The 24,738-nt window shown below is 41.4% G+C and overlaps 2 protein-coding genes across 4 annotated transcripts in view; one reads left to right on the plus strand and one right to left on the minus strand.

Moving 5' to 3' along the window:
- LOC115162610 (ALK tyrosine kinase receptor-like) overlaps positions 1-12,602 on the plus strand; it is a 748,203-nt gene extending 735,601 nt beyond the window's left edge. The window contains exons 26-29 of the mRNA XM_029714073.1: positions 9,226-9,327; positions 9,856-9,990; positions 10,925-11,015; positions 11,342-12,602. Of these exons, the coding sequence (XP_029569933.1) occupies positions 9,226-9,327; positions 9,856-9,990; positions 10,925-11,015; positions 11,342-12,493 (1,480 nt within the window). The 3' untranslated portion in view covers positions 12,494-12,602. The remainder of the gene's footprint in view (positions 1-9,225; positions 9,328-9,855; positions 9,991-10,924; positions 11,016-11,341) is intronic.
- Positions 12,603-17,390: 4,788 nt separating this feature from the next.
- Positions 17,391-24,738, minus strand: part of LOC115162611 (CAP-Gly domain-containing linker protein 4) — a 101,670-nt gene continuing 94,322 nt past the window's right edge. For all 3 annotated transcript variants that reach the window (XM_029714076.1, XM_029714075.1, XM_029714074.1), the window contains one exon: positions 17,391-19,980. In XM_029714076.1, coding sequence (XP_029569936.1) covers positions 19,593-19,980 — 388 coding nt within the window. In that variant the 3' untranslated portion in view covers positions 17,391-19,592. The remainder of the gene's footprint in view (positions 19,981-24,738) is intronic.

A 24,738-nucleotide genomic window follows, 5' to 3' on the forward strand; every position in this document is an offset into this window, starting at 1 on the left:
CTGTCTAACATCAGCTATGTACAGCTATGCAGCTACCTTGGGGTGTTACACTTCTTTATTTTACAAATGATTTGCCACTTGTCTTACAAGAAGATATAATGACTATGTATGCTGATGATTGCACAGTCTACACATCAGCACCTACAGCCAGTGAGCTCACTGAGACTCTTAGCAAGGGATTACAGTCAGTGTCAGAATGGGGAATTAACAATAAACTGGTCTTAAATACATATAAAACCCAAAACATTGTATTTGGTTCAAAGCATTCTAGACCTAAACCTAAACTGCAGTTGAGCATAGTTGAAGAAACTGAACTCCTAGGAGTAACATTGGATGGTCAGTTATCATGGTAAAGTCATATTGACAAAGTTGTTGTGAAGATGGGGAGGGGTATGTCTGTTAATAAAAATAGATTCTGCATTTTTTTACACAAAGATCAACTGCACTAGTTGTTCAGGCTTTGATCTTGTCCCATCTTGATTACTGTCCAGTAATATGGGCAGGTGCCGCAAAGAAAGATTGCACTTACCTCAAAACAAAGCAACATGCATGATAGTCTTTCATGACTGAGGGTTGAGTAGAAATGAACTACTCCTCTTCTAGTCTTTATAAGAAACAATCGTGTGTTGAAAATGCCTAACCACTTATACAGTTGAAGTTGGAAGTTTACATACACCTTAGCCAAATACATTTAAACTCAGTTTTTCACAATTCGCGACATTTAATCCTAGTAAAAATCCCCTGTCGTAGGTCAGTTAGGATCACCACTTTATTTTAAGAATGTGAAATGTCAGAATAATAGCAGAGAGAATGATTTATTTCAGCTTTACTTTCTTTCATCACATTCCCAGTGGGTCAGAAGTTTACATACACTCAATTAGTATTTGGTAGTATTGCCTTTAAATTGTTTAACTTGGGTCAAACGTTTCAGGTTGCCTTCCACAAGCTTCCCACAATAATGTGGGTGAATTTTGGCCCATTTCTCCTGACAGAGCTGGTGTAACTGAGTCAGGTTTGTAGCCCTCCTTGCTCGCACACACTTTCAGTTCTGCCCAAAAAAATTCTATAGGAGTGAGGTCAGGGCTTTGTGATGGCCACTCCAATACCTTGACTTCGTTGTCCTTAAGCTATTTTGCCACAACTTTGGACGTATGCTTGGGGTCATTGTCCATTTGGAAGACCCATTTGCGACCAAGCTTTAACTTCCTGACTGATGTCTTGAGATGTTGCTTCAATATATCCACATAATGTTTGCCCCACAACATGATGCTGCCACCGCCGTGCTTCACGGTTGGGATGGTGTTCTTCGGCTTGCAAACCTCCCCCTTTTTCCTCTAAACATAACGATGGTCATTATGGCCAAACAGTTCTATTTTTTTTGCATCAGATCAGAGGACATTTCTTCAAAAAGTACGATATTTGTCCCCATGTGCAGTTGCAAACCGTAGTCTGGCTTTGTTATGGTGGTTTTGGAGCAGTGGCTTCTTCCTTGCTGAGCGGCCTTTCAGGTTATGTCGATATAGGACTCATTTTACTGTGGATATAGATACTGTTGTACCTGTTTCCTCCAGCATCTTCACAAGGTCCTTTACTGCTGTTCTGGGATTGATTTGCACTTTTCCCACCAAAGTACGTTCATCTCTAGGAGACAAAACGCATCTCCTTCCTGAGCGGTATGACGGCTGCGTGGTCCCATGGTGTTTATACTTGCGTACTATTGTTTGTACAGATGAACGTGGTACCTTCAGGCATTTGGAAATTGCCCCCAAGGATGAACCAGACTTGTGGAGGTCTACAATTTTTTTCTGAGGTCTTGGCTGATTTCTTTTGATTATCCCATTATGTCAAGCAAAGAGGGACTGAGTTTGAAGGTAGGCCTTGAAATACATCCACAGGTAGACCACCAATTGACTCAAATGATGTCAATTAGCCTACCAGAAGTTTCTAAAGCCATGGCATTATTTTCTGGAATTTTCCAAGCTCTTTAAAGGCACAGTCAACTTAGTGTATGTAAACTTCTGACCCACTGGAATTGTGATACAGTGAATTATAAGTGAAATAATCTGTCTGTAAACAATTGTTGGAAAAATGACTTGTGTCATACACAAAGTAGATGTCGTAACCGACTTGCCAAAACTGTAGTTTGTTAACAATAAATTTGTGGAGTGGTTGAAAAACAAGTTTTAATAACTCCAACCTAAGTTTATGTAAACTTTCGACTTCAATTGTATTTGCATACACTTCAAACAGACATAGATACCCCACCAGACATGCCACTATGCGTTTCTTCATGGTACTCAAACCAATAACAGACTTAATGCGTCGCTCAGTTATGCATACAGCCATGTCATTGTTGAATGCTCTGCCACCAGAGGTTACTTAGGCAAAAAGCAAGTTTAAATAAAAATAAAAAATACATTGTATCATAGCGCCTCTGCTCTTTCTAAAGATCTGATTGAACTGTACTGTATATAAGAATATTAATATGTACACTATACAGTATATACAAAAGTATGTGGATACCCCTTCAAATGAGTGGATTTGGGTATTTCAGCCATACCCTTTTCTGACAGGAGTATAACATTGAGCACACAGCCATGCAATCTTCATAGTCAAACATTGGCAGTAGAATGGCCTTACTGAAGAGCTCAGTGACTTTCAATGTGGCACCGTCATAGGATGCCACCTTTCCAACAAGTCAGTTCATCAATTTTCTGTCCTGCTAGAGCTGCCCTGGTCAACTGTAAGTGCTGTTATTTTGAAGTGGAAACGTCTAGGCGCAACATCGGCTCAGCCACGAAGTTATAGGCCACACAAGCTCACAGAACGGGACCGCCAAATGCTGAAGCGCGTAGCTAGTAAAAGTAATCTGTCCTCAGTTGCAACACTCACTACTGAGTTCCAAACTGCCTGTTGAAGCAGCATCAGCACAACAACTGTTTGTCGGGAGCTTCATGAAATGGGTTTCCATGGCCGAGCTGCCGCACACAAGCCTAAGATCACAATGCCAAGCATCGGCTGGAGTGGTGTAAAGCTCGCCGCCATTGGAATCTGGAGCAGTGGAAACACGTTCTCTGGAGTGATGAATCACGCTTCTCCATCTGGCAGTCCGGTTGACGAATCTGGGTTTGGCGGATGCCAGCAGAATGCTACCTACCCCAATGCATAGTGCCAACTGTAAACTTTGGTGGAGGAGGAATAATGGTCTGGGACTGTTTTTCATGGTTCAGGCTAGGTCTCTTACTTCCAGTAAGGCAAATTTTAACGCTACAGCACACAATGACATTCTAGACAATTCTGTGCTTCCAACTTTGTGGCAAAAGTTTGAGGCAGGCCCTTTCCTGTTACCGCATGACAATGACCCTGTGCACAAAGTGAGGTCCATACAGAAATGGTTTGTCGAGATCGGTGTGGAAGAACTTGACTGTCTCTTGGTGTCTTTCCTTTATATATAACTCTTATTTTATTTGTCATTTATTTGTACGTTTTTATGTGGAACCCAGGAAGAGTAGCTGCTGCATGTGCAGTAGCTATTGGGGATCTTAATAAACTAAACCCTACAAGACATGCCCCCAGGAGGAGTCTCTTCACAGTGCCCAAGTCCAAAACGAACACACGGCAATGCACAGTTTTATACAGAGTCATGATTGGATGGAACTCCCTACCATCTCCTATTACCTTTAAAAATCGGACTAAACAACAACTCATGGAACGGCAGACACACACACAAACACACACTCACACTCTAACACATGCATTATGTTTTAGTTGTATTGTTTGTATAATTTGTGTTGTATTATTTGTATATCGTTGTATTTGGGTGTCTGTCTTTGGGTATCAGTGTTTTGTTACTTGTCATGTTTTGTGTTTTTTGTGGACCCCTCGAAGAGTAGCTGCTGCAAAAGCTAATAGGGATCCAAATTTAAAAAATAAATGCTAAGTAGGCGTTCATCTGCCCGAGAAAAAGAGCTGGGGTATTTAGAAAACAGTTATCTATTCATAGTCACTTTAATAACTCTACCTACATGTACATATTACCCCGCACATTGTACCGGTACCCCCTGTATATAGCCCCGCTATTGTTATTTACTGCTGCTCTTTAATTATTTGTTATTCTAATCTCTTACTTTTGTAAAGGTATTTTCTTAAAACGGCATTGTTGGTTAAGGGCATTTCACTGTGAAGGTGAAATGTTGCATTCTGTTGTATTCGGCACATAACAAATTACATTTTATTTGATCCAAATTTTTAAGTTGACACAAACTTCTTTTCATCCCAAAAATGACCACTTAGACCAGTGTTTCCTAACCCTGGTCCTCATGTACCCACATCAGTACACATTTTCTTTGTAGTCCTGGACAAACACACATCATTCAACTCTTGAGGGCTTGAACATTAGTTGGCAAGTTGAATCAGGTGTGCTTGTCCAGGGTTACAATGAAAACGTGCACTGTTGGGGTTACTTGAGGACCAGGGTTGGGAAACACTGACTTACACGGCCCACCTAAGAATTTTCAATAGAGAAAAAAAACTGTAATTAGCTCCAATGACTGTCATTTACTCCATATTAAAAGGATAATTTGGCAGGGGGCAGGATCTTATCCCGGTATTGGGATTCATTGTCATGTGACCATGGCGGGGAATTCAAAACTGCAAGAGTCTAATCATTTCAAATACTCAAATAATCAACTATTGTCCTCCATTTGAAAGATACACATCTCCTAAATCTAACCACGTTGTCCGATTTTCAAAGAGGCTTTACGGAGAATGCATAAAGTTAGGTTATGTTAGGAGAGTAAATTGACAATAGCTGTGTGTAATGTTTAGCCAATTCAAAGAAGGGCATCAACAGAGACAGAAAACCAGCTAGAATTATGCACTTACCTTTGACAATCTGCATCAGATGACACTCATAGGACATTATGTTATACAATACATGCATTTTTAGTTCCATCAAGTTCATATTTATATCCAAAAACAGCATTTACAGTCGCGGTGAAATTCAGAATTTTTTTCGGCTCGAATGCTCCCAGTGAATCCAGCGTTACAAATCACGGAATTACTATTCGAAAACATTGGTAAATTATAATATTGTCATTCAAAGAATAATATATTATCATCTCGTAATTGCTACCGAATGGCCAGATCTCAAAATAACTTTACTCGGAAATCACATTTTGCAATAAACGGGGTACTATGCTAAGAACAATAGGCTAGGCTATACAGGTTAGCAGCATCTAATATCATAATAACATTGTAAATATCCCCTTACCTTTGATTATCTCCATCAGAAGGCACTGCCAGGAATCCCAGGTCCAGAACAAATGTGGTTTCTTTTGACAAAGTTCATAATTTATGTCCAAATAACAGCAAGTAGTTAGCGTTCAGTAGGCTCCAACAAAACGTGGTGGGGGGGGTGTAAAATCACGCCGAAAAGCTAAAAAAACCTAGTAAATAATCTATTTACGTTCGTTCAAACATGTCAAACGTTGTTAAGCATCAATCTTTTGGTCCATTTTTAACGTGAAACATCAGTAAACATCAGTAATATTTTCACACGACCTATCCTGTGTCTAGAAAAACGATTATGACAAATTCACTCTTCTCAGATTTATGCACAGGCGCGAAAAAATGAAGTGACGACATGTCAACTTCCCTGCATTCTAATTTGCTCTGTGTTAATCATAGACGCTTCAAACAACTTTATAAAGATCGTTGACATCTAGTGGAAGCCGTAGGAGTTGCGAAATGAATCCTTTCTCACTGTGGTATCTATAAAACAATGACACTAAATAGTACAGTCACAAATTATTTTTTTTAATCTATTTTTCACAGGTTTTTGCCTGCAATATGAGTTTTGTTATACTTACAGACACCATTCAAACTGTTTTAGAAAATTCAGAGTGTTTTCTATCCGAATGTGTTAATAATATGCATATCCTAGCTTCTGAGTTGGTGTAGGAGGCAGTTAAAAATGGGCACATATTTTTTTCAACATTTCTCAATACTGCCCCTGGCCCCAACAGGTTAATAAAATCAAATATTTTTCACATAAAAAAAATCACACAAAATATATTTTTTTTAATCATCGTGGACACCCTGCAGCGACCGTGGAACCCAGTTTGAAAACCTCTGATCTAGAACACAGGCAGTGCTCCCGTCGCTACAAGATTTAGCTGGCTACCTAGCTACACTAGCCTGCTGTAGCACATAGTTAGCTAGTGCTACAACCAACAGAAAACAGCAATTTTTTACATTCAAAGTTAGTAAGTAGCTAGCTACTAACATTATTGAACTGTAATAAACAAGGCATTTTTGAAGAAAGATGCTAGGTCTATCGTTAACCTTAGATACGCAAGCAGTAGCTACAATAAATGTGTTATTTAATTAATTCTTACTTTTTGTAAGGGGCTGTGAGTAACGTAAACTCACTTTTGTACATCGCTTTGGTCCGTACAATTGACCTTATTTTAGCGCCCCAAAAACGTAATACTTCCAGATCAACTGTAATGTCAATACCATTGTAATGCACAATTTCTCCCCTTTCCAACAAAATCAATGACATGAGCTCCACACTGCCCGTTTATGCATAATTCAACAAGGCAATGAGCTCCGTCGGTCTTTTTAAAAATGGCGGGTGGGGAAGCGAAAGTAATGCGTTATATTGAGAAGGACAGTTGTCGTGTGGGAAAACTGCTTTTTTTCACTCGATCTGTCCAACTTATCACCTTATCACCTCTAAAATGTAAATAAAACACTATAAAGAGTTTATATAATGTGTCATTACATACCTATTTGAAGGTTTGTGTCAAATTTGAATCGGGTTTTTAGGGCGGTGCTAAAGTGATCTTCAGAAGTAAACAGCGGCTTTGAGAGTCGTGATCGCATGCAGTGATGACGCAAAAAATGACTAGGTATCACCCCTTACCCCCATCACTGTCCATTTCTTGTTTTTAAACAATGAGAGAAGTGCTATACCTGGTGGAGAGAGATTGTAAGACAGAAATAGTTGCTTTATGCGTGCTGTCTACGTGTATTCTGACCTTGAATTTAAACATGATAATTAATTCCCTAATAATTACACCACCTTCACGTACGAGGAAACCATGAATAAAGTCGAGCGAACCTGCCGGTTCCAAGTGGGAAAAGCATGTAGTAATTTTTTGTTGTTGATAGAATCACCATGCACTGTCATTTATAAATTGATAAGAGCTATTGATAAGAGCTAGGTAAATTAGTGATCTGTTTGGAGAAGGGGATTGTAAATACACATATCCGAGCAATTGTTTTAGACCATTTTTTGTTATGATCCCTGAAGACGAATGTAAAAGCAGTCATATGGAAGCAAACAGAAAATCACATCAACATGACATGTATAGCGGACCCTTTTCCACAGTGAAGTAGGCTATAAATAGCTGTGCTGTTATTCCGAATTTGAATTGAATTGTATGTCCTCAGAATTTGCAGGGAAGAAATTTGGAGACCCGGGCTTCTCTCAGTATCATGTTAAGTTTGGGATAGGCGTCCCGTTGGTGAAACTGGAGGGCGCGCAATTCAAATAAATAATCATAAAAATTATGGATATTAAACATTTAGGTACATGTAAGTGTCTTATATCAGCTGAAAGCATAAATTCCTGTTAATCTAACTGCACTGTTTGATTACAGTGAAAACATGCCATGCGATTGTTTGAGGACGGCGCCCCACATCCCAAAATGTTTCCACCGGCACAGGTTTCGTACATTCACAAATAACGATGAAATATTCACTTACTTTTGAAAACATTCCTCTGATTTGACATCCAAAGGGTCCCATCTATAACATGTAGTGTCGTTTTGCTAGTTAAAATCCTTCTTTATATCCCAAAAAGTCCCTTTAGTTGGCGCCATCGATTTGAGTAATCCACTCGTTTGACATGCAAAGAAAGGAATACAAAAATCTACCCCTAAACTTTGTTTCAACAAGTCAAAATACATTTCTATTTACTCCTCAGATACCCTAAAATGTAATCAAACTGTAATATTTATTACGGAAAGAAGTGTTCAATAGGAAACTGATTTTAGCAGGTGCATCCTGTCTTCATGGCGCACGCAAACACTAATTTCCAAGACTTTGTCCCTGTACTAAATCGGATATTTCTTATTCGTTTTTGAAGTTACAAGCCTGAAACCTTGAACATAGACTGCTGGCACTCTGTGGAAGCCATATGAATTGCATCCAGGGTGCAAATGTTCAATATGACCTTTTACTTTCTAAGAGGATGGTCTCTATAAAAAAAATAGAGACCATGGGTTTTCTTTGGATTTTCTCCTACCATATCTATTGTGTTATATATATCCTACATTGTTTTAACATTTCTACAAACTACAAAGTGTTCTCTTTCCAATGGTACCAATTATATGCATATCCTAGCTTTAGGGCCTGAGCAACAGGCAGTTTACTTTGGGCACGTCATTCAGGCGGAAATGGAGAAAAAAGGGGCCTAGTCCTAAGAAGTTATTAAATATTAGCCACTATCGGAGCCAAACTTTGGTAATACCCACATAGATTTATAACTGTAACTGTTAGTTTCCTTAAATTTGGAGCATACATTTTGCATCATTCCATTCCATTACTTTACCTTCCTTTCCTCTGTCACATCCGTGTAGTTGTTCCTGAGGTTCACAAGCTACAGTGGATCATATTATGCTATTGTTGTGCAATAATTTGGGACATGTAACCTATTTGAATCATGATGGAACTCAGACAGCACGTAGCAGTTTAAACCTGGAACTTAGCGCACGACGACTGTACCGTTGTCATAGAATTCCACGATGAGTGAAGATAAGGGTAGATATATAGAACTATTGTTCAACCCCTATGTGACAATAAGGGGGGGTAGGGGCTGTAACAATAGTGAGGTCTCAGGCATTCAGGGTTCCTTAGTCTCCACCGAGTGTTATTAACACCCATGTTCCCTTTATACTGCAGTCGGTGGAGAATCCAACTTTTGAGTGTTCAGAGATAAAACACTTTAGCCACTTCCATTCCAGTTGGAAGAACTTGTCTTCAGAGGTTTAAGGATAATTAGGAGTCTGAAACTAGGGACTCTGTCTTCATTTATTTTCCTATTTTTCTTTCTTTTCTGTTTTCATCCCTTTTTCTACCTGCTGTGCTTTCAATAAAGTCATGCAGCGTGTCTAACAAGATCCCCCTGTGAGTGTGCACGGGTTTGTCTCCACACAGGGCGAGCTACTACAGAAAGGGTGGGCGTGCCATGCTGCCTGTGAAGTGGATGCCTCCCGAAGCCTTCATGGAGGGGATCTTCACATCCAAAACGGACACGTGGTACGTTCCATTGTAACTCACTCTCAATGATGTCTTAGTTCTCTTGAATGTCACTCCCTTTCATTTCACCCTTCCAGTCTACCTTACCTCCCTTTTTCCGTCCTTCAATGGAACTTTCTTTTTTTTCACCTTTTGAAAGTCTCCTCTATCTGCTGTCCTCCTTTTTCAAATTTTTTATTTAACCTTTATTTAACTAGGAAAGTCAGTTAAGAACAAATTCTTATTTACAATGACAGCCTAGGAACAGTGGGTTAACTGCCTTGTTCAGGGGCAGAACGACAGATTTTTACCTTGTCAGCTCGGGGATTCAATCTAGCAACCTTTCGGTTACTGGCCCAACGCTCTAACCACTAGGCTTCCTCCCTCCCTCCTTCACCCCTCACTTTGCCCTTATCACCCTTAAGATTTATGATTCTCTCTCCCGTCTAAAAACGGAATACAAGTTATTCTCCTCTTGCTCCCTCACCTACCTCTCTCTCCCCCCCTCTCACTTTTCTTCTTCCTCCTACCTCTCTCATTTTCTCTCAGGTCCTTTGGGGTTTTGCTATGGGAGATCTTCTCTCTGGGCTATATGCCCTATCCCAGTCGCAGTAACCAGGAAGTGTTGGAGTTTGTCACCAGCGGGGGAAGGATGGACCCTCCCAAAAACTGCCCAGGGCCTGTGTAAGTCCAATCACACACCACCCAAACACATGTAGCAGATGTGTGCTAGCAGGCTAGTGAAGCACTAGGAGCCATCATGTGGCGACGTCACCTTTCTTAAGATTGAAAGTGAACTGTCACTCAGTCAACTTCCGTCCCTGTCTGAACTGTCACTCACATAGGGATGGAACTTACTCTGTTACATACAGATTACACACACACCATCACACTTACAGTATACTGTTTTCACTCACGCACACACATAGAATGCAGATATACACATGGATACAAGCGTACAAACACACAAAATACCCATAACTTCTCAGACTTGTATCACGTTCTCGCCCCTCGCTGATCTTTCACGCCCACTCCATGCATGACGAGACGCTTGTATTGTCCAATTCTCCTTTGAACTCTCCCAGCTGTCAGTTTTAGCCTTTGTATCACCACAGAAAAGCCAAAAATTTTATTCTTTGATCGTTTTTTCCTTGAAAAATAAACACAGTTCCCATGTGTTACAATTAATCTGCATCACGAAGGGCTCACAATAGGCATGTCACATTGCCAAAGAATATTACACAAGAGTAATGATTGCAAGTCAAATCTAATTAAGAAACAAGCTTGATTTTGTACTGTCTTGGGGGATAGCCCAGGATTCCGTTTTACCCCTACTGACTTTTCAACAGTGATCACTCAAACTAGCAGGATGTTACACTTCATTCAGAATTATTTGTATTAAATCAGTCGAGTGGTATTATGACGGGGAGGCGGCACTTTTGATAAAGTGTGCGTGAGTTTGTGTCTGTCAAAAGTTTATTAGCGAAGGGGGAAATATGCTTTTACATTTTCTGATGTGTTTGTCAATGTGTGCAAAGTTCAAATAGACTAAAAGTTTTTGATTGTACTTGTGGTCGTGTGTGTGTGTGTGATGTGTGTGTGTGTGTATGTGTTTCAGGTACCGAATAATGACACAGAGTTGGCAGCATCAACCGGAGGACAGGCCCAACTTCTCCACCATCTTGGAGAGGATTGACTACTGCTTACAGGTAGGGAGTGTGAACATCGAGAATCAACACCCATCTGCACTGGAACTGTGCTCAAGTATTAAATGTCTGTTTAATTGCCAAGAGGTTATTTTATAATGTGATACAGCTCATAACCTGTCTGTGTGTGTGTAAAAGCTGTATTCCTTTTGGGATTGTTTCTGTCATCTACTTAAATGAAGTCAATCAAGGTTGCATTAGAATTGACATTTTGAACTCTACTTTGATAAGTATGTCATTTTCTACAAATTCAGACATCGGTAATGTTCATGATGTCATTGCACGTTGTTTGCCATTGTTAGTGTCTAATGCTCCCCTATCCTCTCCAGGACCCCGATGTGGTGACTGTTACCTTGCCTGTGGAATATGGGCCCCTCCCCGAAGAGGAGGAGCGGGTGCCCATGCGCCCCGAGGATCCCACGGCCACTCCCCTGCTGGTGTCCACTCAGATGCCCGACGGGGAGGGCCCTGCACCGCCACCCTCTGCCCCCAACTCCAACGAGGAGAAACAAAGAGTCAAGAAGCACCTCCTCCTTTCCAGCCAACCCCCCGAAACTGCCAAGCCCCAGGTGATGGCGCAACAACCCCAGTCCTACCCCCACCCTCAGACATTCACCACGACCACCATCACAGCCACCTCCTTCATCTCCACCTCCAAGGTGCCTCCCCCAATCTCCACCCAGCAGCCCAACCCAGAGGGGGGCCACATTAATCTGGCCTTCACCCAGGGCCACCCTAAGGATAAGGATGGTCACAATGGGAAGCCCACCAACCTGTGGAACCCCACCTATGGCTCCTGGTTCCTCCAGCAGCAGCAGAGGAAGCAGCAGCAACAACAGCAGCAGCAAAGGCAGGGAGACATGGGCAGTGGAGTTGGGGGGGTTGGAGGTGGGAGGGTGCCGGGTGAAGGGCAGGAGTACCAGGGGCGGACTGTGGCCGAGGCGGCAGGGGCCCTGGGTCTCCAGCAACAGCAGCACAAGCAGCAGCAGTTCCAGCCACCGTATCCCTTCCATCCACAGCAGCAACAACAACAGCAGATGCAGCTCCTGCACCACCAACAGCAGCAGCAACAGCAGGGGCTCTGCAAGCCCCTCTTGTCCCCTCTGCCCCCACCCCAGGCCACCTTCTCGGATATCACTGCCCCTACCCCACTCCTGTTAGATTCTGCCACCCTCCCCCCAGTCCCCCTCTTCAGACTTCGCCACTTCCCCTGCGGGAACATCGGCTACGGCTACCAGGAGCAAGGTTTGCCCCTGGAGGCGACCCACCACCACACTAACCCTGTCAACCCCCATCCTCCCCCGTCTCCTCCTCCCCCACCACCCGTGGCCCCCCAGAGAGGAGTGGCGGGGACCCAGCTGTCGCTGAGCTGCTCGACGACAGGCAAAGCCGAGGACAGCCATCCGCTGCTGGTCACCATGGGGACGGTGCAGGACCCCAGGCTGCCCCGGATGGAGGGCCACAATGCCACGGTGCTTTAGCCCAACCACCATCTTGCTTTTTGTCTCTCACCTCGGAGACCATGTGTATAGGCAGACAGGCGTACAGCCAGACTAGATGGTACACCGTGCAACATTGTGCGGGACAGTACCCCCCCCCCCCTCCCTCCCTCCCTCCTGTCTCGACGCTTGATGGTTTCATCCACAGATTGGATTGACTCATTTTCACCTGGCCAATGGTTGCGGAGTCCAAAAAATTACTAAAAATCTCTAAAATGGTTGCGGAAATACCAATGGGTGTTAAAATAACTGCCCAGTGTTTCCAGATTTCTATGAAGTATGACTTATAATTACTTACAATATGAGAGAAATAGTTTTCCTTCCAAAAATGGGTAATTGAGTATGTTAAAAAGTAGGTTTTCTGTGTTGGAATGGTGTGTGCGTACCCCAACAACAGAATGGTGTGGGCTTATACCAGTTATAAACAATATTCACGTAAGTAGCCCGCTGATTGGCCAGCTCATCCTCCTCAGGGAGATGACATGTTCTATGTGGAAATAGCAAACATTTTTTAAATGGTCTGTTTGAGATACAAGTTAAAGGTGGAGTTTTTGAAGTAATTTTTCCCCCAATTTATGCTTTGGCCACAAATACGAGTATATGACAAGTCAACAACATTAACAGAATATAAAAGTTAGATTTTCACTGGGCAGTTACTTTAAAGCACATTGGAGAGCTTCAAAGACCATTGGGAAGAAAAAGTTGTGACCATTGACTAGAAAAACTGGAACGATGGACATTTTGCAACACCTGCTAAAATGTGGCCGCTAAGGGAGTGATACACTATACGAAGAAAGCGGGCTGAATGAGTTGTCAGCCATTAACAGGACAGGGTGACATGTTTCCATCTGGTTGAACTAGCTAATTTATCCGCAATGTTTTCACGAGTCGACCGCTTATCTTCGTGGCTCTGTAGATGTCAACGCAGCCTTTTTTCACCATACATTCTGGAAACAAACAGAATGTGTGTTTCACAAACAAAAACATGTAGAACATGGTAACTGAGAACCATACACATCTGCCTGACTGTAGCATTAATTAACTTATTTGGCTGTCAATCATTGCAGTTCATCCATTTCCTTTGGGATTTCTGGCCTTGGCAGTTGATTCACCAATCAGAAATGATTTTTTACAAGAATATTGTGAGAATCGTACACTGGATTCCGAAGAGGATGAAATTGTGTTTGTTGATGTTTGCCTGCCTTCTCATTTATTTATTATTTCAGTACTCTGTATATTATTAATGGACACACTTCTTACACCCAACCATATCCAAATTCATTTGACATTGGTTAGCCATTTGCCATTTTTTTTTAGAAGCAGGAATTTTTGTCCAATGTCGAATTAAATTGACCAATGAATGGCATTTCAGATAGTTGGAAACTAAATGCACTCATCTAGTTGAATGTTGCTATGGGTGGGAGTGAACAAAAATTGTTGGGGGGTGTAATGGTGCCATAAGCACTGTATGTGGATGGCTATCTTTGCACTTTAAGGTGCGTGAGTAAGAGGTATTCATCTGTGTGTGCATATGTTTGTGTGTTTGAGAGATAGGAAGAGATGGAGGGAGAAAGGGGAGAAAGAAAGAGAGATATAGAATGTTATTCGAGGCACAATACTATGGAGCTTACTTTATACCGTTTATTCAGGCAAGTTTACCTTCCATTTCTCGTTGGAGATTTTTGATATGTATATATTATGGCCCTCTATGGAAAGACAGAAATGACTGTTCCATCAACTTCCATGGACACATAGTTGGAGATTCATTTAATTGAAAGTGTGCTTTTAAAATAGGAATGTTGGCATTTTTGCTGGGGGCCTTTTTTCAACAACCTTTTCTTGATTCATAACCTTTTTTTTTGCCTTACCCAGCGACTATATTTAACATTGCTGAATAGGTTGTTACCCCTAAACTGCTATTTTAAAGTACTCAATGTTAATACATTTGCATAATTTATCTTTTCTATTTTAAGAACGACTACTGTAGAATATAAAGTATTCTGAGTGAAAAGTTTGAATACAAATTGCTTGTGGTCCACTTGTGAAAAATCGATGGTTAATATTTTGTGAGGATCTAACTTCTTACTCCATCAGTTATCAACCATGTCTACATTTACATTCAATGTGCATAGCCTCAACACTGTCAATGCAGTCTGCTTTTATACATTCAAAAAGATTGTTTGTGATTATTCATTCATTTTAATGTACAATGCGAATCAACTTTCATGTACTTAAGTCTCAAATGGACATGAGTGCTAGTCTATGCTAAGCTAAGATGAAGTTGATTTGAGTGTATCCAGGAAGTGCCAATGTGTCAGTTGTTTGCCTGTCTATGTTGTTAACCCTTTACTTGAACACTCTTTCAACAGCCTTACAAGCTGTTATAGACATGTCACAAGTAGTGAAAACATTTGATAACACAAGGTGTTGTTTGGTTTATGTCTTAAAGTAGGCTTATGATAGAGGGTTCAAGTAACATGTTGCACTATTGTTCATCTTCAGTGGCTGTGTTCACATATTTTGCTGTTTCTTTGCAGCAACTCATCTGAACTCCGTTGCTCCTGGTAAAAACCAACTGAATTGCATCTGTAAAATGTTGTAATTATGATGCATTGTACTATGACTGGTAACCTCTGTATGTTGCCCTTCAGATGACATGTTGCCAAAATGAATAAATTACTATATAATGACTTGGTTGCTGCTACCAGACTTGATTTAACTCAATTAGATTTAGGACTCGATTCAATCCTTATCGCGGAAGTTCAGCATTATAGGGCGATTGAAATTGAAAGGAAATTCCTGATTGAGCCGACATATGCAGCGTTTACCGTGAATGCAGTCTCCGCTAACGTGGGAACATTGCCTTAACATTTTTATTGTGCTGTAGCACGGATCTTCAGTGCTATGGATTGAATCGAGCCCTTATACAGCTCAATTCAAACATCCATTACAGGATTTTACACAGTAGCAGATAAATATTGTTTTTGTCCATGTGGCAAATGCAAAAAAACAGCGACTAGACTCTTTCCCAGTTGAATAGGGACATCCTATAAATATCGTTACAGAGGCCTTTAGTTGTTCAGAGTAAATTGGCATACTTCGATATTTCTTGGGAAAGTGATGCATCTCGTAAACTCGCATATTTGTCATGGAGTTAGAAGTAGCTGTGTAGTTTTCAGTATAAAACAGTGTGCCAGGGCAGTAGTTGAATCAACAAATAAAGGGAATAAACAATGTTATTACAGGACTGATGGAATCTGGCCTCCAAATGAGAACGGTTGAGCCCCATTTTGTAATCGAACAAAAAGTGTAGCCCCCCCAGACATCTCTCTTCTCATCAGATATACAGTGCATTCGGAAAGTATTCAGTCCCCTTGAGCTTTTCCACGTTGTTATTCTAAAATGTATTAAATAAAACATTTTCCTCATTAATCTACACACAACACCCCATAATGATAAAGCAAAACAGTTATTTTTTAATTTTGGCAAATTTATTAAAAAAATAAACCAATACCTTATTTACATCAGTATTCAGACCCTTTGCTATGAGAGTCAAAATTGAGCTCAGGTGCATCCTGTTTCCATTGATCATCTTTGAGATGTTTCTACAACTTGATTGGAGTCCACCTGCGGTAAATTATATAAGGTTCCACAGTTGACAATGCATGTCAAAGGAATTGTCCGTAGAGCTCTGAGACAGGATTGTGTCGAGGCACAGATCTGGGGATGGGTACCAAAACATTTCTGCAGCACTGAAGGTTCCCAAGAACACAGTGGCCATCATTCAAAAATGGAAGAAGTTTGGAACCACCAAGACTCTTCCTAGAGTTGGCTGCCAGGCAAAACTGAGCAATCGGGGGAGAAGGGCCTTGGTCAGAGAGGTGACTAAGAACCCGATGGTTTCTCTGACAGAGCTCCAGAGTTCCTCTATGGAGATGGAAGAAACTTCCATAATCCCAAACCATCTCTGCAGCACTCCATCAATCAGGCCTTTATGGTAGAGGGGCCAGATGGAAAACACTCCTCAGTAAATTGCACATGACAGCCCGCTTGGAGTTTGCCAAAAGGCACCTAAAGGACTCTGACCATGAAAAACAAGATTCTCTGGTCTGATGAAACCAAGATTGATCACGTCTGGAGGAAACCTGGCACCATCCCTACGGTGAAGCATGGTGGTGGCAGCATCATGCTGTGGGAATGTTTTTCAGTGGTAGTGTCTGGGAGACTAGTCAGAATAGAGGGAAAGATGAACAGAGCAAAGAACAGAGAGATCCTAGATGAAAACCTGCTCCAAAGCGCTTAGGCTCTCCGACTGGGGCGAAGGTTCACCTTCCAACAGGACAACGACCCTAAGCACACAGCCAAGAAAATGTAGGAGTGGCTTCGGGACAAGTCTCTGAATGTCCTTGAGTGGCCCAGCCAGAGCCTGGACTTGAACCCGATCGAACATCTCTGGAGAGACCTGAAAATAGCTGTGCAGCGACACTCCCCATCCAACCTGACAGAGCTTGAGAGGATCTGCAGAGAAGAATGGGAGAAACTCTCCAAATACAGGTGTGCTAAGCTTGTAGCATCATACCCAAGTAGACTCGAGGCTGTAATCACTGCCAAAGGTGCTTCAACAAAGTACTAAGTAAAGGGTCTGAATACTTATGTAGATGTGATATTTCAGTTTACATTTTTTTATACAGTTGCAAAAATAGAATAAGGCTGTAATGTAACAAAATGTGGAAAAAGTCAAGGGGTTTGAATACTTTCTGAATGCACTGCAAACCGGGATGGAAAGTTTGCTAAGTCATTCAGGCATTTGCTAATAGACAGTCCGCCCACATGGGAGGTTTGGCGCACAGGCATCCAAAAGACGGAGAGAAACTAACGGTGAAATTAGAATAGAATCTTTATTCATTTTACAAATACAATTTTTACACTATGTGCCACTATTCCACACTGAAACCCTTTCACTACACACACAAATTATTCCAAATATACACAAGGGACATGACCAGAAATAAAAACAAAACCGTTTGCTGCGCACACACACAATGCAACCAATGACATTCAAGTGCATTTTAACTCGGGCTTTCCGATAATGTATCGTCTAAGACGACATTATAAAACCCAACCGTACTAAGTAACATTGGTACAGAATTGACTGTAAAGGCGACTGATGACTGTTACACAACTGGCTCTTATGGCAAAGACTGTTTTCATAAATGTTACAGCAATAACCATAACAGAAATTACTGTTGCATGACTGTTATAGAAATGTCATACGAATGACTAACAGAACTGACTGTTAAGGGAACGACTCTTACAGAAATGTCACAACAATGACCGTAACAGACCTGGCTGTTACGACAATGACTGTTACAGAAATAACAGAACTGACTGCAGATAAGGGATAAGAGCAGTTGAATTAGCATTCATACCACCTAGCTTCTTTCATCTCCAAACCTCAGGTGAATATCTCAGACAAGCATGATTTGTCCTGCCAACACATTTCAATTGCATAGGGCCCAACCAGACCGATCAATGGTACATCGCATTCAGCATCTGAGCTACTGTTGCGTTCTACCTTTTTAATTGGGTGGTGCATGGAGCTTTTGTTAAATAAGGTCTCTTTTTTTCTCCACAGATACAATCAATAGCTTGTTGCCTGCTGACTTGTCAAGACTGTAATCTTTATCGGTATATAACTTTGGAATGCGCTTCACGTAAATCAGCTTTCACAAAGCATTTTGTATTTTGTCATAAGGACGACATAATAGACGTCATTAGCAGTCGTGCTGATGGAAATTATCTTTAGACAAATCTTATGTCACACAGCCAGTGGGGTGTCCAATCTGACCAAAAGTAGGTAGCATACATCAATAGTCCTATAAGTGTCACGTCAGTGTAGGACCATATTTGTATAAATTGGCATCACTTGACAGCACTATACCAGTACTCAAGTGGTGCCATAGCATTAATGGCTGAATTCCAAATCAACCCCTAGCTCATCTCCTTTATGCACTCCTGTAGATCTGAAACAGATTGATTGGTATAAGCAATATTTCTACCCAGCCAATCAGAAGGCAAGGTGAAGCTATTACCATCTTGCTTCCACCCATCCAATCCGCGCAGATCCACAGCAGTGCCTAGGGTGTAGGAGATGATGGTCAATTAGCAATTCAGCACAAGTTGGCAGTGACTGCAAATTCAGTGTTGGCCAAACACTGTGCACATTCTCGCTCCATTAGGACAGTCAGCAGTGATCCCAGATAACTCTGCATTATCATTACAAACAGCCTTATCCATTTACTCCGAAGTGCTCAAATCCGGGGATATTTTAGTACCTCTGTACCAGGACATTGTCTTGCATTAAGGTGCTTAGCTGAGTTGCTGACCAGGTTAGCTTTGATATCAGTTCAAATCTCTACATAAAGTACAGTGAGGGAGCTTACGGAAGAATGGAAGTATTAATTTACTGTATCTGATTTATACATATCTTCCATAAATCAAGTGCATTTCCATCAATTAAATCATATCACACAGTATAATTATAAGTATAAATATTTCTGAAAATTATTTTCTTTCACCCTACCAAACCAATCTATGACAATCAATCAAAGCTTATGTTGCCTCATACCTACAGTATGTTCAATAGCATGACAACTCTAGTAGTCTCAATTTGAAAAGTAATTTCTAGTTTTCTAGTGTCCATTGATGGTCAACGGGTAGAGTAGACAGGTAAAACAAAAAGTAAACAGGTAAAACTAAACAGGTAAATCAGCAAGTAAATAGGGCAAACTAGCTGATGTGTAGTTAAAATGTAGGCTGGCCACACCACCTTAACATACATCTTAAAATAAAACATTTCTTAAATGTATATAATAATAACTAATTAGGTAGTGTTGTTTTTGGGGGACATTTCAAGGAGCAAAATAAACAAACACAAAACCCAAGAAAAAACGAACAAAGCAAAATCACTAAACAACCCCACCCCAAAAAATAAAAAAACAACATACAGAAACTTTTCTCCGATATGCTCGCTCTACTGCTTTCCCACCCACCTAACCCAACCCCCTGGGTCCTAGTGTCCTCAGCTGTTCTCGTCCACGAGCCGGGCACCATTAATGCCGCGATAGGTGACACGGCTGGGCCTCACCAGTACGCCGTAGTCCGGGCGGCAAGTGAAGTAGCGGCGGCCGCCCACCTGGCCATCATTCTTACCCTTGGCGGTGCGCAGCTCCAGCCCTAGCCACAGGCCTGGGGCGAAGTCAGCCTGGCCCACGTAGCGGATCAGAGCCATCTCGTTCGCGCTGCTCAGCAGCACTTGCATGCCCAGGTGGAGGCGCACTGAGGCGTCCGAGCCAGAGGAGGTGGTGGTGGTGGCAGTGGTTCCTCCGGAGCTTCCTGTTCCACCTATTCCCGGACCCCAGCCACCACTCAGGGTGCTCCAGCGCCGACGGTGGGAGTTGGAACGTGACCTGAGGGGAGAGGGAGAGATAAAGAGAGAGGGAGCAAGAGAGAAAGAGTGAGCTCATGGGCTCCTGAGTTCTTTTGCAAAAGAATATAGAATTAGAGTTGATTAAATGTAGATAAAATATTTAAAACATTTGCAAGGACTTCTAGAGCATAGTAACGTCAACATTAAAACCTTCAATACAAATCAAAATTACGTACCTAAAACCTTGATTTTGGACAAAAATACCTAGATGGACTAATACTACCAAAGACAATCAAGAAAAAACTTCTAACAAACCAAATCCTGCAGAAGAAACACAGTGGAACATGGAAATACCATCCTACACAAAACAGAGTGAGTAATATCCAGTCTGAAGCTACTTCTGAAGCCAAAGAGTAAAAGACAATCTCTAGGTGATTTTGTTATACAGGGATGTACAGTTGAAGTCGGAAGTTTACATACAGCTTAGCCAAATACATTTCAACTCAGTTTTTCAAAATTCCTGACATTTAATCCAAGTAAAATTCCATGTCTTGGGTCAGTTAGGATCACCACTTTATTTTAAGAATGTGAAATGTCAGAATAATAGTAGAGAGAATGATTTATTTCAGCTTTTATTTCTTTCATCACATTCCCATTGGGTCAGAAGTTTACATACAATGTATTAGTATTTGGTAGCATTGCCTTTAAATTGTTTAACTTGGATCAAATGTTTCAGGTAGCCTTCCACAAGCTTCCCAAAATAAGTTGGGTGAATTTTGTCCCATTCCTCCTGACAGAGCTGGTGTAACTGAGTCAGGTTTGTAGGCCTCCTTGCTCGCACACACCTTTTCAGTTCTGCCCACAGAGTTTCTATGGGATTGAGGTCAGGGCTTTGTGATAGCCACTCCAATACCTTGACTTTGTTGTCCTTAAGCCTCTTTGCCACAACAACTTTGGAAGTATGCTTGGGGTCATTGTCCATTTGGAAGACCCATTTGTGACCAAGCTTTAACTTCCTGACTGATGTCTTGCTTCAATATATCCACATAATTTTCCTTCCTAATGATGCCATCTGTTTTGTGAAGTGCACCAGTCCCTCATGCAGCAAAGGACCCCCACAACATGATGCTGCCACACCCGTGCTTCACTGTTGGGATGGTGTTCTTCGGCTTGCAAGCCTCCCCTTTTTTCCTCCAAACATAACAATGGTCATTATGGCCAAACAGTTCTATTTCTGCTTCATCAGACCAGAGGACATTTTTCCAAAAAGTCAGATCTTTGTCCCCATGTGCAGTTGCCAACCGTAGTCTGGCTTTTTTATGGCAGTTTTGGAGCAGTGGCTTCTTCCTTGCTGAGCGGCCTTTCAGGTTATGTCGATATGGGACTCGTTTTACTGTGGATATAGATACTTTTGTACCCTTTTCCTCCAGCATCTTCACAAGGTCCTTTGTTGTTGTTCTGGGATTGATTTGCACTTTTCACACCAAAGTACATTAATCTCTAGGAGACAGAACGCGTCTTCTTCCTGAGCGGTATGATGGCTGCGTGGTCCCATGGTGTTTATACTTGTGTACAATTGTTTGTACAGATGAACGTGGTACCTTCAGGCGTTTGGAAATTGCTCCCAAGGATGAACCAAACTTGTGGAAGTCTACAATTTTTTTCTTAGGTCCTGGCTGATTTCTTCTGATTTTTCCATGATGTCAAGCAAAAAGGTACCGTAAATTCCGGACTATAAGCCGCAACTTTTTTCCCAGGCTTTGAACCTTGTGGCTTAAACAATGACGCGGCTAATATATGGATTTTTCCCGCTTTCAATTTTTTTTTCTAAAAAAAAAAAACATTCTGTGACGTGCTCAGTTTTTTGGCGGCATGAAACTTTCATTAGACCAATGAAATTGCCGAACGGGTTAAGGTCAAACAACTTTTTTGTTTACTGTTTAGATTAAATCGAGCGCTCTCAAACTTCCCATCATTCTGATTACGGTAATCATTTTGTCACCCTCATCATGGCAAAGACACAGAGAAATGCATATGATGCAGCTTTCAAGTTGAAGGCGATTGATCTGGCTGTTGGAAAAGGAAATAGAGCTGCTGCACGGGAGCTTGGTCTTAATGAGTCGATGATAAGACGTTGGAAACAGCAGGGTGAGGAATTGACTCAGTGCAAAAAGACAACTAAAGCTTACTGCAAATTTTTTGTTACAAGCCGTGTTTCGTTAAAGCCTGTGTAAAGTTAATTTGTTTCAATGTACCGGTAGGCACCTGTGGCTTATAGACATGTGTGGCTTATTTATGTTCAAAATAATATATATTTTTTTAATTCAGTGGGTGCGGCTTATATTCAGGTGCGCTTAATAGTCCGGAAATTACAGTACTGAGTTTGAAGGTAGGCCTTGAAATACATCCACAGGTACACCTCCAATTGACTCAAATGTTGTCTTAAAGAAGCTTCTAAAGCCATGACATCATTTTCTGGAATTTTCCAAGCTGTTTAAATGCACAGTCAACTTAGTGTATGTAAACTTCTGACCCACTGGAATTGTGATACAATGAATTATAAGTGAAATAATCTGTCTGTAAACAACTGTTGGAAAAATGACTTGTGTCATGCACAAAGTAGATGTCCTAACCGATTTGCCAAAACTATAGTTTGTTAACAAGAAATTTGTGGAGTGGTTGAAAAATGAGTTTTAATAACTCCAACCTAAGTGTACGTAAACTTCCGATGTTTTCTATATACAGTGGGGGAAAAAAGTATTTGATCCCCTGCTGATTTTGTACGTTTGCCCACTTACAAAGAAATGATCAGTCTATAATTTTAATAGTAGGTATATTTGAACAGTGAGAGACAGAATAACAACAAAAAAAATCCAGAAAAACACATGTCAAAAATGTTCTAAAATGATTAGCATTTTAATGAGGGAAATAAGTATTTCACCCCTCTGCAAAACATGACTTAGTACTTGGTGGCAAAACCCTTGTTGGCAATCACAAAGGTCAGACATTTCTTGTAGTTGGCCACCAGGTTTGCACACATCTCAGGAGGGATTTTGTCGCACTCCTCTTTGCAGATCTTCTCCAAGTCATTAAGGTTTCGAGGCTGACGTTTGGCAACTCGAACCTTCAGCTCCCTCCACAGATTTTCTATGGGATTAAGGTCTGGAGACTAAGGTCCTGGAGTGGCCTAGCCAATGTGCTTCTTCTTGAGCCACTCCTTTGTTGCCTTGGCCGTGTGTCTTGGGTCATTGTCATGCTGGAATACCCATCCACGACCCATTTTCAATGCCCTGGCTGAGGGAAGGTTCTCACCCAAGATTTTACGGTACATGGCCCCGTCCATCGTCCCTTTGATGCGGTGAAGTTGTCCTGTCCCCTTAGCAGAAAAACACCCCCAAAGCATAATGTTTCCACCTCCATGTTTGACGGTGGAGATGGTGTTCTTGGGGTTATAGGCAGCATTCCTCCTCCTCCAAACACGGCGAGTTGAGTTGATGTCAAAGAGCTCCATTTTGGTCTCATCTGACCACAACCCTTTCACCCAGTTGTCCTCTGAGTCATTCAGATGTTCATTGGCAAACTTCAGACGGGCATGTATATGTATTCTTGAGCAGGGGACCTTGCGGGCGCTGCAGGATTTCAGTCCTTCACAGCGTAGTGTGTTACCAATTGTTTTCTTGATGAGTATGGTTCCAGCTGCCTTGAGATCATTGACAAGATCCTCCCGTGTAGTTCTGGGCTTATTCCTCACCGTTCTCATGATCATTGCAACTCCACGAGGTGAGATCTTGCATGGAGCCCCAGGCCGAAGGATATTTACAGTTCTTTTGTGATCCCTCAGGAGACCATCCGCCACCTCATCAGGAGCATGCCCAGGTGTTGTAGGGAGGTCATACAGGCACGTGGAGGCCACACGCACTACTGAGCCTCATTTTGACTTGTTTTAAGGACATTACATCAAAGTTGGATCAGCCTGTAGTGTGGTTTTCCACTTTAATTTTGAGTGTGACCCCAAATCCAGACCTCCATGGGTTGATACAAAAATAATCAATAGAAATCCAATGTATGATTTTGTTGTCAGCACATTCAACTATGTAAAGACAAAAGTATTTAATAAGATTATTTCATTCATTCAGATCTAGGATGTGTTATTTTAGTGTTCCCTTTATTTTTTTGAGCAGTATATATATATATAAACACATATATATATATATATATATAAACACATATATATATATATATATATAAACATATATATAAACATATATATATATATATATATATATATATATATATATATATAAACTCAGCAAAAAAAAGTAACATCCCTTTTTCAGGACCCTGTCTTTCGAAGATAATTTGTAAAAATCCAAATAACTTCACAGATCTTCATTGTAAAGGGTTTTAACACTGTTTCCCATGCTTGTTCAATGAACCATAAACAATTAATGAACATGCACCTGTGGAACGGTCGGTAAGACACTAACAGCTTACAGACGGTAGGCAATTAAGGTCACAGTTATGAAAACTTAGGACACTAAAGAGGCCTTTCTACTGACTCAGAAAAACACCAAAAGAAAGATGCCCAGGGTCCCTGTTCATCTGTGTGAATGTGCCTTAGGCATGCTGCAAGGAGGCATGAGGACTGCAGATGTGGCCAGGGCAATAAATTGCAGTGTCCGTACTGTGAGACGCCTAAGACAGCGCTACAGGGAGACAGGACAGACAGCTGATCGTCCTCGCAGTGGCAGACCACGTGTAACAACACTTGCACAGGATTGGTACATCTGAACGTCAC

The sequence above is a fragment of the Salmo trutta genome, chromosome 25 (genome assembly GCF_901001165.1).
Source record: "Salmo trutta chromosome 25, fSalTru1.1, whole genome shotgun sequence".
In the NCBI taxonomy this organism is placed as follows: Eukaryota; Metazoa; Chordata; class Actinopteri; order Salmoniformes; family Salmonidae; genus Salmo; species Salmo trutta.